At 39.9% G+C, this 15,053-nt stretch overlaps 1 protein-coding gene across 1 annotated transcript; it reads right to left on the bottom strand.

The window, feature by feature from the left end:
* Positions 1 to 3,353: 3,353 nt before the first annotated feature.
* LOC147230711 (keratin, type I cytoskeletal 13-like) lies at positions 3,354 to 7,471 on the bottom strand. Its single transcript, XM_086154198.1, has 7 exons — positions 6,989 to 7,471; positions 6,312 to 6,394; positions 6,063 to 6,219; positions 5,804 to 5,965; positions 5,565 to 5,690; positions 3,930 to 4,150; positions 3,354 to 3,678 (listed from the first exon to the last, which is right to left on the bottom strand). The coding sequence occupies exons 1-7, from the start codon at positions 7,412 to 7,414 to the stop codon at positions 3,564 to 3,566; spliced, it is 1,290 nt and encodes a 429-aa protein (XP_086010324.1). The 5' UTR covers positions 7,415 to 7,471; the 3' UTR covers positions 3,354 to 3,563.
* Positions 7,472 to 15,053: the final 7,582 nt, after the last annotated feature.

The following is a 15,053-nucleotide window of genomic DNA, read 5'->3' as shown; positions in this document are numbered from 1 at the left end:
TGGCTCTGCAGGAAAAAGTACGGGTCCAGCCGTGTGTGTGTGAGTGTGCGTGTGTGTGTGTGTGTGTACGCTGTGCGTCGCTAATAAATGTCCCTCCGGCATCAATAGCTGTGTGGAACCATTTTAACAAGCAAAATAAAAAAAAATTAAAAAAAAAATACAAAAATAGCGCTGAAGCAGAAAAAGAGGAAAAAAAATAAAAAGGACTTAAGAATGTTCACAAAAAAAAAAAATTAAGAATATTTTGATTTAAAAATATTAACCAAGCTACACATGCAGCAGGTTATTTGGCAAAAAAAAAAAAATTGGTAAAAAAGTGAGTGAACGGCCATTTGTTTATATATGTGGCACTGCAATTGACTGGCGACCAGTTGTGGGAGTACCAGGGGCACTACAGCCTGAGTGCAGGATAAACATTAAAAGATGTTTCACAAAACCTTGTAAATTGTGTCTGCTGTCTTTGTTCACTCTCTAGACACTCTAAATTAACGTTACAACAAACCCATCAGCTCACAAGCGGTGCATCCCGGCCACCTGCTGATCATGAAACCTTTACTGGTTTTGTATCCAGGGATCAAAATGTTGCCGAAGAAAATATGGCTGAGACTTTGGTTTCAAGTGAAATATTTACTTTAGGGACATTTGCTTCAATTGATGCTACAATCTGCAAAAAACAAAGATTATTTTGGATACCTGACAGTTGCAGTACAGTGAGACAGGATTGTTTGTGCTCTTTTATACCTTATTATCAGGAAACGACTGGTGTTCGGCTCCATATGATGACACAGCGATTGATTTTCATTCCCAGGAATGAAAGTTGGTGTAAATTGAGCAGAGCTGAGTGAAAGTAGTGAAAGTAGAAACAGTAGTGGCAGAAGTAGTGGAGTATTTTCCTGTAATATCTTCATTTTATTGTCGTTAATTTCCCTAGAAACAGTTCCTTTTTGCAGAACATTCCTATCCAATCGATGTTTCATAAACATCCGCTATTTTTCCAAGGACATCGTTTTTTATTCTTGGTAAAACCACGCTCCATTTCCATGACCTTTTTTTTTCCTGTATACCAAAATAAATCCTGCAAAATAAATCCTTCCCGATCACAAACACGTCTTACCCGACCCCGGATAGGTTGTCGATTGACCGTATTAGGTAACGTTTTGAGTTTGCTTGTGACATAACAGAACAGGCTTGTCCTTATCAAGTGTTCCTCACCCGTACCATCTTGACAGCATCTCCACAGGCGTCAGTGTGAGGTGAGGAGGTCTCCAAGGATGACGGACATCTCATGCAGGCTCTGTAAAGCTATTGGATTCCAAAAGTGCTCCTGGTGGTAAAATTGTGAAGGTTTATATGAATATCTTTTTACAAAAATAAGACGTACAAGAGGGTGGCGAGATCAGGAGATCAGGTCCCAGAGGCCGGACTGAGATGTTTCGGACATGGACAGAGGATGGGTGATGAATGAATATAGCAGTAGAAGGACATTTGGGGAACAGGGTTAGATGGAGGAGGTTGATTTGTTTCTTTTTGTTTCTTTTTTCTAGTTCTTATCTGGGGTTGAGTCCTGGATGCAGCAACCAAACCAAACTTTCCTCCTTTCGTCCAGGACTCGTCCTTCCCACCTTATTTCGAAGAGAGAGTCTGGACACCCTGCAAAAGCAAAAGAAACTCATCTGAGAAACTTGTTTCTGTGATGATGTTCTTTTGGTTACAACCGACAGCTCATGGTAGGCGAGGCTGGGAACGTAGACCGATCAGTGAATCGAGGTTCTTCAACATGACGAATCTTCTTCTTCTTCTTCTTCTTTCGGCTTTTCCCTTTCAGGTGTCGCCACAGCGAGTCAACTTTCTCCATCCAACCCTATTCTCTGTATCCTCCTCTCTCACTACGTCCATAAATCTTCTCTTTGGTCTTCCTCGAGACCTATCACAATGTCATCTGCAAACATCATGATCTGATTCCTGTCTAACCTCATCTGTCAGCCTGTCCATCACCACTGCAAACAAGGAGGGGCTCAGAGCTGATCCCTGATGGAGTCCCACCTCCACTTTGAACTTCTCTGATACCCCTACACCACTGTCTCACAGCGAGCATACATGTCCTGCACCAGTCTAACATACATCTCTGCCACTCCAGATTTCCTCGCATTGGAGGCGTTGATTTTTGTCCGAACACTTAACATTCGGATGTGAACCGCTGAAGCTACCAGAACCCCATCATCTCAAGAAGCAGAGACCCAATCCAAACTTCCTTGAAACCCTGTCAGCCCTGGCAGAGTCCAACCTTCACGGTAAACCAATCGGTCTTATGGCCGCCGTCAATTGGCGGGTTCTTACACCGGTTTTCAGAGCCTGAATGGTCTGTATCACTGGATCCAGTAGCCCACAGAGCACCCACCACAGGGTCTAATTAAAAGTGTATTTTATTTGTGTTACTTCCTTTTTTTTAAATCTTACTTCTAAATTGGAAGATTTTTGTGATCTTGAAATATTAAAATAAAATTATAATTATTATTTTTCGACGCTCAAAATATACGTCACACTCGCGGAAGCAGGTACACCCGCCGAGACACCGGCAATTTTTTCGAGACTTTCAACCACAGGTAGGCAAAATATGAAAAAGCAATATGTACAGCGGTACCTTTTTTTTTAGACGTCAAAAAGTAACTGCGGCTCCCAGTGTTTTCTTTTCCGTGGAAACCGGGTCCAAATGGCTCTTTGGGTGTTAAAGGTCGTCGACCCCTGTCTCAGCTGCACTTTGTCTGGACCCTCACCTCGGGGTGACCCTTCAAGGGACCTAAAACCTCGGTCAACTGAGCACCAAGGATCATTTTGGACTCCCTGTCCCCTCAACAAGTAGCTGCCAGGATCAAGCACAAGGCTCTGACCCTGGCATTCAAAACCACCTCAGGAACAGGTCCAGCATATCTGAACCAAATGATAAGACCTTATGTTCCCGGCAGAGAGCTGCGTTCCTCTAATACAAACCTACTAGCAGTACCTTCTGCTCGCTCTAAGCGATCTCAGGCAAAACTGTTCTCAGTTCTACTACCTCAGTGGTGGAACAAACTTCCGGAAGCAACAAGACTAGCATCATCTCTCTCAACCTTCAAGAAACAGGTAAAAACTTTTCTCTTTCAGGACTTTTTACTGCGCTGATGCCCCAGATCAGGTTGGCAGCAAGTTAGGCTATGCATTTTCTGGCCTCAAAAGACTCACAACACAGCAGAAAAACTGGAACTGAATTCTTTTTTTTTTTTCCTCTACAGGTGGCAGCGCAAAGAGGAGAATACATTTGAAATGTATAGTCAAAAAATGAGAGAAATTTAACAAATCTTTCCAGAAATGGGTTTGATTGTTGTGAAAAGTTTATTTGAACTTGGATCTTGCAGGTCATTGTTTATCCAGAATGAAAGAAAAGATACCCATACGTTTTATTACACAGCAACCGGAAGACGTTTATGTGTGAATAGTTACGGCATTAGGTTTGTGCACCCTCTGCTGGTTGTCAGCCATCGGCAGAAACCACTCTTATTTTTCTTATTTGACACTTTGACGTCGGATTAAGCTTCCGGATTTGAAGTGACGCTGGTTTCATTTGTGATGGAGCTCGACACCTTGTCTTCCACACTGTCCTGCACGATGGTGATGACCCGCTTTTGGACGGTTTGTTCTTTGCTGCAGGATGAACACGAGAAAAGTCACAGCCCGTTCATTTCTTCATAAAAATCAGGAGCGCTTTTGTAAACATTCCTTTTGTTCAATAAAATCTGGCATTTTTCTATCTTAACCACTTTGCATTTCTCCATCCAAATTCACTCGTTTTTAATCATAGCCAAAATTGAATTAAAAATAATTGCCTTTTTGTTTTGAATTTGACAACGCTCATAAGTCATTGAACTCAAACAATGAATTATGGAGGAACTGACCTGCTCAAATCCAAGTCCAGGAGTCTTCGGTACTCGGCGATCTCGAGCTCCAGTCTGGTTTTTATGTCCAGCAGGAGTTGGTATTCCTGAGACTGGCGCGACAGGTCGGCATTCAGCTGCGACACGTAGCCTTCCAGGGTGGTGACCTGGTTCTGGAAGCCACCCAGTATCATGGCGTAGCGGGCCTGGGTCTCGGCCAGCGTGTTCTCCAATGCAGCTTTCTGCAGGAAAGGTGCGTTGCATGGAGTCGTCTAAATGTTTTATCCGAATAAACCCAAGTTACCGCGGAATCAACGATGTTTCGGACTCTTTCCCGTTCGGATATTCGGCGCAAGCATTCCGATGTATAAGATTGTTATCTAGGTTTAAATATCAGCAAGTAATAACCTAATATTGTCACTCTGTTGATGTTGTCGTTTAGATTTAGTCGTCTATTTTCACACTGACTGTCTTTTGCTTTTTTTTTAAGAATAAGAATAAGTAGTTGTATAATAATCAGTTGTAATGAATCCAGAATGTATGACATTTTTGTTTTTGGAAATGCATTAATAAGAATAAGAATAAGAATAAGAATAAGAATAAGAATAAGAATAAGAATAAGAATAAGAATAAGAATAAGAATAAGAATAAGAATAAGAATAAGAATAAGAATAAGAATAAGAATAAGAATAAGAATAAGAATAAGAACAACTTTATTTATCTCGAAGGAAGTTGTTGTGCCAGAGTGTCAAGTAAAACATAACAATAATAAATAATAGTAGGAAGGAGGGAGAATAAGAAATACAAATAAAACTATAAAGTGTCAAAGTCAAGGCTATAAAGTGTTTTAAGGTCTTAAAAGTACAAAGATTTGAATTTCCATTCTGCTGTCCATTCTTATCCTTCATGTTGTTGTTGTTGTTCTCTCTGCTGCTTATTTATTTTTCAATGTCTTTTGCTGTCTTCTAATAATCATATATTTATATTTATATTTATATTTATATTTATATTTATATTTATATTTATATTTATATTTATTGACACTATAACTGTTATGCTGCTTTTACAAAAGAATTTCACGGCAATTATTTTTGAGAATAATTACAACAATTCAAAAAAATGAATACATGATTTTAAATTATCACCAAAAAAAAAAAAAAAAACCTTGGCAATTTATTTGATAATAGTAATGAGATCAAATGTGATCTCACTTGTAAACTTTCAAGGAATTCCATTAAGAAGAAATCAGACCTATTTAACAAAAAAATAGCCAACAAAATTAGAAACAAAATAAAAAATTTGTAATAATTTTGCCTTGGTAGCGGAGATCTTTACAAATTTAGTTATAAAGTCATGTGGTATGAGGTCAAATCTTGACGCTGTGTCTGAATGCAGTGTCATTGAGAGACAGAAGTGTGAAAATATGTGTATAAAGGTGAGATGTTTCCACTAAGATGAGATTAGAGGAAGTAAGTTGTCCTCAAATTGAGTTCCTATGTGAAAATAACATGAAAATCACAAAAAAAAAAAAAAAAAAAAATGAAATAAAATCCCACCAAATACTTGAAGCTGTAGGGAGTATTTTGCGCATACCTTTGGGGTTAGATATTGATCAGTGTGATATCAGGCACTGATTCTCAGTTCCGGGATACTGACCATGCTGAGTTGTGCCTGCAGTTCAATCTGCAGGTCCTGCAGAGTCTTGCCCAGGTCTGCACTCTCTGACTTGGACGTCTGGAGAACCTCAGTGCTGGTGAGGACCTCTTGGTTCAGGGCCTCAGTCTGTGCAGATAAAAAAAATACAAAAAACATAAAAACAAACACAATCTTGAGGTATTTCTGTTTTTTTTTTCCATGCGTCACACAATACATGAGCCTCCGACTGTTTCCCTCACTTTGGCGTTGAACCATGCTTGCAGATCTTTGCTGTTCTTGCTGGCGACGGCCTGGTAGTGCTCTCGGATCTCCTCCATGACTTGCGTGAGGTCGATATGAGGTTTAGCTTCAACCTCCACGTTCACCTGGCCGGTCATCTGAGTTCGCATTGCCAGCAGCGCCTGGGAAAGAATTTGTAACCAAGTGAATTTGGTCCGTCAAGATTATTTACAGTAGTGGTTGTAATTTTGTGATGGATTTATCTGAGAGGTCACCGACCGCCTGATGGTCCTCCTTCAGGAAGACCATATCCTCGTTCGCGCTGCCGAGCTGCAACTCCAGGTCGGATTTCGCCATCTTCAGCTCTTGAGCAGCTCCCTTGAGTCCCGCGATATCGGCCTCAACAGACTGGCGAAGGGTCAGCTCATTATCAAATCTGAAAAAAAAAAAAAAAAAAAAATTATTTCAATCTGGTTTGCGATCTTTTCCGTTTTCTTTCCTCAATAAACAATGGATCAATTTCTTTACTTGAGCCTGAAGTCTTCCGCAGCAAGCTTAGCGTTGTCGATAGAGAGGCGGATAGTGTTGATGACACCCGTAGCGCTCTGGATCTAAAAGAAAACACATTTGTTTTGTTTTTTTTGTGGAATTTTCTTTTTTTTTTCTTTTCTTCAGAAAGGAAACATGAGACGATGCAAAAAAAAAAAATTCAGATTCCCCAGAGTTCCACCACCTTGTCATCCAAATTTTCCTGTACAATGATGATGATCTAATGTTCCTGAAAGAACATTTTTTAAATTTTCTTCAAAAGAGATACGCATAATCTATATTTGCAACAACCACAAAGTTATAATTATATTTGTATAATTATAATCATATAATTATATTATATTATAATTATATTGGTAGTCTAGGGTGAACCCCAATGGCATCCCAGATAGGCATCACTTGGCGACGCTAAATTCAGGATATGCAGGATAAGTAATGGATTGTTTTTTAAATTGGGGTTTTGAAATAACATATTTTTCAAAATAGCACAAGGTTATGGGTTTATTGAGTCAATGGATTTTTTTATGAAGAGTTTTCAAGAAAGTTTGAGGTTGGAAAGATGAAAAACAGAGCTTCATCTGATAGTCTACATGTCTTCTGGGAGACAGCAGGTGCTAGTGCTCTGCACGGTTTCCATGACAACAATGGGATCCTACCTGGCCCTGCAGGTCAGCGATGGTGGCAAAGAAGGCAGTGTAGCTTCTGGCTGAGGGTGCAATCTTGTTCTCCAAGACCTGCCTGATCTTCAGCTCGAGCTCAGCATTGGCCGCCTCCAGCTTGCGCACTTTCTCCAGGTAGGTCGCAAGGCGGTCATTCAGGTTCTGCATGGTGGCTTTTTCATTGGCGGAGATGCTGAAAATGTCAACGGCTCCACCGGCGGCGGCGACATTCGCACCCGACGCCACCCCGTTTCCAGCTCCGTAGTTGAAACCATAGCCGGCTGCGCCTGCGTTGGCCTTGAGGAACGAGCCGGAGGAGATCCGGACCTGGTTTCCTCCGGCGCCGCCGTGCACGGACGCGCTGCTCATGAAGCCACCGCGGCGAAAGCTGCCGGAACCGAAAGTGTAGCCGCTTGAGGTCATGCTGATGTTGGCTGGCAGGTGAGGAAGCCGACGGAGGAAGTCTATCTACATCAGACGGACCAGAGATGGTGGCGAGCTGAAAGAGCGACCAACGTTTTATACAATTTGATTTGGCGAGGGGAGGATGGGGAAGAAGGGGAGGAGACACCCGCACTCCATTACAGGTGATAGGTAGAAACTTCATGTCACACTGTTCTTAACTATCAAAAGCCCCGGGGCACGAGATGCAGATTTCTGAGTTTGAACCTGGAGGTTCAACCCACTGTGAATAAATCAAATCAACCTCTAACAGAAAAAAAAAAAAAAAAAAAAGTTTGTGATGTTTTGTTTTTTGCCTAGGTAACAAAATATACACCAGTAGCCAAACTGGTTTTCATTCATTTCAATCCTTATCAGGCGCACGATCCCGGGAAAACGGTATCGACGGCAAGTTAATTTAATAATAATGATTATTTATAGTTTATTAATCCCCTCATAGGGAAATTGGTTGCCTGGATTTAACCCATCATGGATGAACCGAGCAGTTGGACGCCGTCAGTCGGCGCCAGGGGAGCAGTCAGGGGTTCAGTATCTTGCAAAGGTCATCCATTCTCTGGGTACATCTGGGTGCATTTTTAAAATGTTTATACATCCAAATTAATTTTTTTTGTGGGGGTTGCATATATCGATATAATGAAAAATTGATTATTGAATGATCTGTGAGTTATCTTAAATATTCATGGTTAATTCATTTTTAGAGTTACAAAAGAAAAACACACGTACGTCCGCTGCCCAGTGGGTGCTGGATCAATAAAAAAAAAAGTTAAATAAGTAGTTTGGAAAAAATCATGCATGCGAGAATAAGTGTTTTGAGTTATATGTAAAATAAATAAATCATCTTTTCTTTTTCAAGCATATTTTTGGTGTGCGTATTTTTTTCCAAACTCTACTAATTTTACTAAGTGTTGGAGTAATGACATAAAAAAATAAATAAAAAAACACTTTTATAGAGAACTGCACAGCTGCACATTTATTTATTTTGTTAAAAGAACCTACTGAGTCATTATCTGAAGGACAAAGATTGTATATAATCATTGTATAGTGTCCTGTATTGTGTATGTGTGTGTTCAATATTGCATCATTATTATTATTATTATTATTATTATTATTGTCTGTGAAAGTGAATTCTTGTCGAAATGTTCTTGTCTTGGCAACTGGGCTTGAATTTCTTCACTTGAAGACGTTTCTCATCCCGGAGGCTTCTTCAGTTCTGATTTTTCTACTCCCGCACAAGTCGAAGGGTGTTGGTCCCAAATTTGTGCAGCAACATGATCTGTGGAGGTTACCAGTCATCCAGGTGATGGTGAATTCTTGTCAAAACCTTCTGGACTTGAGTTTCTTCACTTGGAAGGACTAAAGAACAGAAGAAGCAAGAATTATTGTTATTATTGTTATCCAACCGCCATAGACAGGGTCACCATCAGATGCAGAAAGAGGGCCAGCCACATCATTTGCACATCTATTTCACTATATCTGTATTACTGCTATTAGCTAACTAATTTAATTCCATTCTCCCAGGGTGGAATGACAATAAAAACCATTGAATCCTTGAATCCTATCATAATTTAATAACGAATTTAAAAAAAAAAAAAAAAAATCGGTACTTTTAATTTCTTTGCTTTTTGATGCTGGTTTTTAATTGCAAGTAAATGCTGCTTCAAGGTATGGCACAGGACTCAGCTGTCACTCAGTTCTTTTTTAACTGTCAACCTTCAGTAGAAATAAGTGACGACTGTAACAAATCCAGAAGTTCAAGCCAGTAAACCATACCGTTCACTTTGGATGGTTTGGGAGTGGCAACCTAGTATTCTTCTGCAGGTAAGATCCTGTCAGTCTACCCTGCAGGGCAGCGGCATTGACAGCATTGCTTTTGGTGGCGTGGCCTAACCTGGTTCAGGTCAAGTCAAGTCATAACAAATGGTGTTTGCTTCAAAAGACTTTTTGGCCTGCAGGATTTATGGCACCCTGGATCATCAACTTTCAGTCAGGTACTGAAAACTGCCTGAAATCCTCTTTTGGAGTTCTCAAAAAAGGCATCTGAATGGAGATCTCCAAGAGACAGACACAACTGATGCCACATTTACATACAAATTATTCCAAATGATAACCTTTAAACAGCAGCATGACACATCGGAATTCATAGTAAGGAGTTCTGATGATGAACGACGACTGACTTCACATGACCTCCTCATTACCAAGATGACACATGTTGAGGGTAAATTGAAGGGCAAGAAAAAATGATGCCGGATGATCGTGACTGACAGAATTGAATTACAGAGTGGTGAAGTGTAGAGACGGATAGAACACCATGACAGGATGTGGATCCATGGCAACAGCTTCGGATTTCATCGGAAACCACCGGACATCTACATTAATCACAGAGATCCTGAAGGATGGATCACAATACTTGTTTATCTGTCTTCATGAGCAGTGAATAAAAAGGGTATTGTATAATAGAAAAGGAGAAACAAGCACAGTACAAGGGAAGAACAGGCATTAATTTACTTCCTGTAATGTACTGTAATATCGTAAGTGTACCATATGTACTGTGCTGTTTCATCAAATTAACAATAAAGATAAAGATAATTCTTATGGATTATCATTGGGCCTCCATGTTAGTGATCCGAGACTGATCCTTATTATTATGGCCCAAGGCAGACCATTTTCAACATAAGGTCACGGGTAAAAATAAGTCTATGAACTGACCCGCTGTGTAAACAAGTTTGCACATTAGTAAGTTCCTTATTACCAAAGAAAGTGCATGTAGTTCTTTTAAATAACGGATCATGCCAGGTTAAGTCAGATATGAAAAAGCATTTCACAGGATGTTATCTACGTCCTCTGATCGCTTCCTTGCCAGGTGAGTAAAGATTTGCTAAGATAACACTTTTTGTCAGAGGTTAGTCATTCAACAACCCTAAATCAACTGCTGTCTTTCCAATAGAGGAAAGTACACCATTCTTTAGGGAAAGTGTACAAGAGGCTAATTTGGTGCCTTATCAAATATCAAAAGGGATAGACTCAAAACAGACTTTCTATGACTAAAAAAATGTTTTGAGTGCTTCCGATGAAGTATTTGCTTTGAGAAACGGTACTACAGATGCAGTATTTGCTTTGAGAATGCTAACAGAGAAGTACAGAGAAGGCCAGAGGGAGTTGCATTGTGCTTTTGTAGACCTAGAAAAAGGATATGACAGGGTGCCACGAGAGGAGTTCTGGTATTGTACGTGGAAATCTGGAGTGGCCAAGAAGTATGTTAGACTGGTGCAGGACATGTATGCTCACTGTGAGACGGTGGTGCGGTGTGCTGTAGGGGTAACAGAGAAGTTCAGGTGGAGGTGGGACTCCATCAGGGATCAGCTCTGAGCCCCTTCTTGTTTGCAGTGGTGATGGACAGGATGACAGATGAGGTGAGACAGGAATCAGATCATGATGTTTGCAGATGACTTTGTGATTTGTAGTGAGAGCAGGGCACAGGTTGAGGAAAATCTAGAGAGGTGGAGGTATGCTCTGGAAAGGACAGGAATGAAAGTTAGTCGCAGCAAAGCAGAGTCTATGTGTGTGAATCAGAGGAACGCTGGTGGAACGGTGAGGCTACAGGGAGTGGAGATCAAAAAGCTGGAGGATTTTGGGTACTAAAAGAAAGGCAGGTTGGAATAGGTGGAGAAAAGTGTCAGGGTTACTTTATGATAGAAGACCATCAGCCAGACTGAAAGCAAAGGTGTACAAGACAGTGGTGAAGAGGAAGATTTCTGATCAATCAAGCATGTTCAGATATTGTGTCCTCTTACAGTTCAACGCTTTATGCTCAACTTTGGTGAAGTTTGTGATTTTGTCATTTAAGCTTTCTTCAGGTTCAGGTGTTTGAGCTGAATGAGCTAAAATATGGACAGTGAGGCTTTTCAATTAGAACCATCTCTGTGCTCAGAAAGTAGATTAGATTATAATTGTGAATACTTACATGCACATACAGTTTCTTTCCAATAGGTTTTATTGGATCTATGTGTTTGCGTACAGTATGAATACATAAAACCAATATTAGTCATTCTTTTATACTTGACGGGCACTGTTAGTTTTCTGTGTGAATATAGACAACATGAGAAATAAAATTATCACATATTTCGGCACGCCGTCCTTACAGTTTACACTTCACATCAGAAAGGTGCCTTGTTTGATTCACAGATGATTCTGCATAGATGATAAATAAACTTTATTGTGTAACATCTGTAAAGATGCAATCTTTTTTTTAACTAATCAATCGTGTTTTTGTTCATTTGGTTGTTGGATTGTTTTAGGTTTTCTCAGCACCAACAAAATGAATGATGAAATCATTTTACAGGACTGTCTCAGAAAATTACAATATTGTGATAAAGTTCTTTATCTTCTTTAATGCAAATAAAAAAACAAAAGTGTCCTACATTCTGGATTCATTACAACTGAAATATTGCAAGCCTTTTATTATCTTAATATTGCTAATTATGGCTTATATCTCAAGAAAACTCAAAAATGCTACCTCAAAATATTAGAATATCATGAAAGAGTAATTTTTTTTTTTTTTTAATTGCATGACAGAAAATAAAGAACTTTATCACAATATTCTAATTTTCTGAGACAGTCCTGTATTTGTCAAATAAGAGGTGTTCAGCATTAATCAAAGAAAAAAAAACAAAATCCTCCAAGAGTGATTCTCACAGCCGCAACGAGAAATTTCAACAAAATTGTTGCAATTGCAGACGTTATCATGGAATACTTGTTAAGGAGTGGCTGCCGGGTATTTTTTCACAGGCTCATTCCTGCCGCTGAGCCCTGCAGGGAGCCGGCATATCGTGAGAACGTCCAAGTTAGGTGTTTTCTGCAGTTTTGCTTGTTTCACAATCAAATCAGGAGGTGCTCAATATTGCTGTGCAATATTCAGAACTGTGCAATATTTCATTTCATAACAGCTACACTACAAATTTTTCCTTTTATCATACTATTGTGCACTCCTTACCTCACTTGTTTACTAAGACACTTTATAGTTTCACTGAGACACTTTATAGTTTATAGTTTATTTTTATTTCTAATTCTGCCTTTTTCTTTTTATTATCTATTACTGTTATTTTTTCTGTAACTCTGGCACAACAATTTCCTTCGGGATTAAAAAAGTTGTTCTTATCTTATCCTATCTTATCTTATCTCAACCAACTCTTTGTTGTTATCGTGCTGACATTGTCGAATAGAGCGAAACCAAGAGAACATCCGTTACTTGTGCTATTTGGTGCTTGATTTCCTAGATCCATCCACTTTCGGCAGGAAAAGATGAACTTCAACATAAAAGATTATTTACGGATTTTTTTTTTTTCGTATTGTTTATCTCGCGCGCTTTCCAGAATGCCATTAATGAGCTCATGCACATCGACATGCATGCTAATGCTAAAATACAATGAGTCCAGGGTGGGAGCTGCCCTGCCAGTCGGTGTCCGTCAACATGCAGCCGCTGAAATTAAATTTTAGTTTCACACTGTTGAAATACCGAGCACAAATAGGCCCTTCTTTGAAATTTGAAGCGTTCTTGATGCACGATCATGTGAGCTGGTGACCCACGAGAACAAAAACGCTGGAGCTGCAGGCTTTTAAGCGTGGAGAAGAGAAACTAGCGCCATCCATGCAGACGCCTAAGTGTGATCATTCGAAAGAAGTAGTTATTGTTCGACTCATTCAAATGTTGCTTAATTCATTTGGTCGTGTTTCTGATGACTTTTTTCCACTGGAAATTTTCAAGAAAACACACAGACAGTAAAAGCTTCCACCGGTTGAACATCTACACAAACCCCACCAAAACTACAGGGTTTGCAGGAACTCGGACACTCATTTTGTTGGATTTGAGACAAACGGAGGCAAAAAAAAAAGGAATTCAGAAGAGCGTTTTGAGGGTTTAAACGTTTGAGACCTGCAAACAAGCCACCCACGTAGGTTCAAGCCACTTTGTAGCTCGGATGAGGTTTGCCAATGGACCGTCTAAGCCAGAGGTGGGCAACCTTCTTGGCTAAGGGGCCACTTTGACTTTAGAATTTGACAGACGGGTCACCACAAGATGTGATACGTATAAAAACAACAAAACGCATTTGTAAACGGTACATATCAGACTCATCTGACGTTTGCTTTGAAAATAAAACCAGCTTGATTTTGAATTCATGTGTGTCAGTATGTTCACAGGAGAGGCTAAATCAGTGATTTTTAACCTTTTTTGAGCACAGTTTTTATATTTACAAAAAAACATGGGGCACTCCACCGCCAACCAAAATGACACTTCAACACAGTCCATATAATACATACAGTTAATAATATAGTTTTTAATGTATTTATACTCACTTTTTGTGAAACCTGGGGCTCTTTTAATGAACAAAAGATGGATATCCTGTCAATAATAATAGAAAGACACACACGAAGCTCTTGCTAAGCTTTACAAGCGGGACTTTTTTGATTTAGCTACGAGCTCAGCAACAAGGTAGCTAGCTTTTAGGGCTCTCTTGTTTACCTTTGTGGTTTTTCTCCAAAACATTGCCCCTTTTTCATTATTTGTACGTAAGCGTACAATATAGTCCGTCGGCTTGTTTTGAACGGAAGGGTGTTTCGTTCGGAGATGGCGTTTAAGCTCGCTTGGCACCGCGGCGCTAATGGATAGCTTCTCACCGCACACCAAGCATGGCGGAGTCAGTGCATCCCAGCTGAAAGTGAATCCAAACCACTGCCTTTTCTTTTGTCTTTGTCCACCTCCAACCCAAGTATGAATTCTGTACCGATCTTTGACGGGCCGGATTTAAAAGACCAACGGGCCGGTTGTGGCCCGCGGGCCGCAGTTTGCCCGCCCCTGGTCTAACCACTCAATATACATCGGTATATATAATGTTTTAAATGGACATGCAAGATGATTGAGGAGTATGAATGAAAGAGTGGACGGTTGTTTGGCAGCTGGTCCAGGGTGAATAACGCCTCTAACCCGAAGAAAACCCAACCAGCCCTGCACCTTGAATGCAGGATCAGCCCAGACAATGAATAAATAATTAAATGTAGACAAAGAATGAACTGATTTACAATGAATGGTTAGACCAGGACCGCACTGGGATTATTTATAACGTTTAACAGATGAAGAAGCTTCGTGTTGGTTCGCTTGAACATGATACATCAAGGCAGCTCCGAATGGCACAAGACTTAAGCTGATTTTTTGACGAATTTAAAGATATATTTTGACTCATATTATCAACAGTAATAAGCAAACGTACCGCAGAGAGTCACGAATGTTGGGTTTTATGTTAATGCTTGTTTTCTGTGTGATTTTGGGGTTGCTGGGAATTTTGTGGGTGTGGTTTGGGGCGCCAGGAACTCTTTTTTTTTTTTTTTCTGTTGTATTGCAGTCTTGTGCAGCAGCAATTGCTCACTAAACGGATGTTTACCGTTAGCCGGGTGTTTTCCCTGACTAAACCGCTACAATACCATAATAATATCATCCAAAATCATTAAAAGTTATAAGATATATGGTTGATAGGTGCGTACGTATGTCTGGATTAGTAATGATGTTAACTGATATCCTCACTGTTCACAGTCCAAGATAGAATAAATA

The sequence above is a fragment of the Fistularia commersonii genome, chromosome 10 (genome assembly GCF_037954325.1).
Source record: "Fistularia commersonii isolate RoL2024-O1a breed Wild chromosome 10, RoL_Fcom_v1.0, whole genome shotgun sequence".
Taxonomy (NCBI): domain Eukaryota; kingdom Metazoa; phylum Chordata; class Actinopteri; order Syngnathiformes; family Fistulariidae; genus Fistularia; species Fistularia commersonii.
Note: the sequence above shows the minus strand (reverse complement) of the source record. Positions and strands in the feature narration are given on the sequence as shown.

Coding starts and splice junctions, on each gene's coding strand:
- LOC147230711 (XM_086154198.1), bottom strand. CDS start 7,414: ATGACCTCAAGCGGCTACACTTTCGGTTCCGGCAGCTTTCGCCGCGGT. Junction 5,691..5,803: donor AAGCATGGTTCAACGCCAAA/GTGAGGGAAACA, acceptor TTATCTGCACAG/ACTGAGGCCCTGAACCAAGA. Junction 4,151..5,564: donor TGCAGGCACAACTCAGCATG/GTCAGTATCCCG, acceptor CCTTTCCTGCAG/AAAGCTGCATTGGAGAACAC.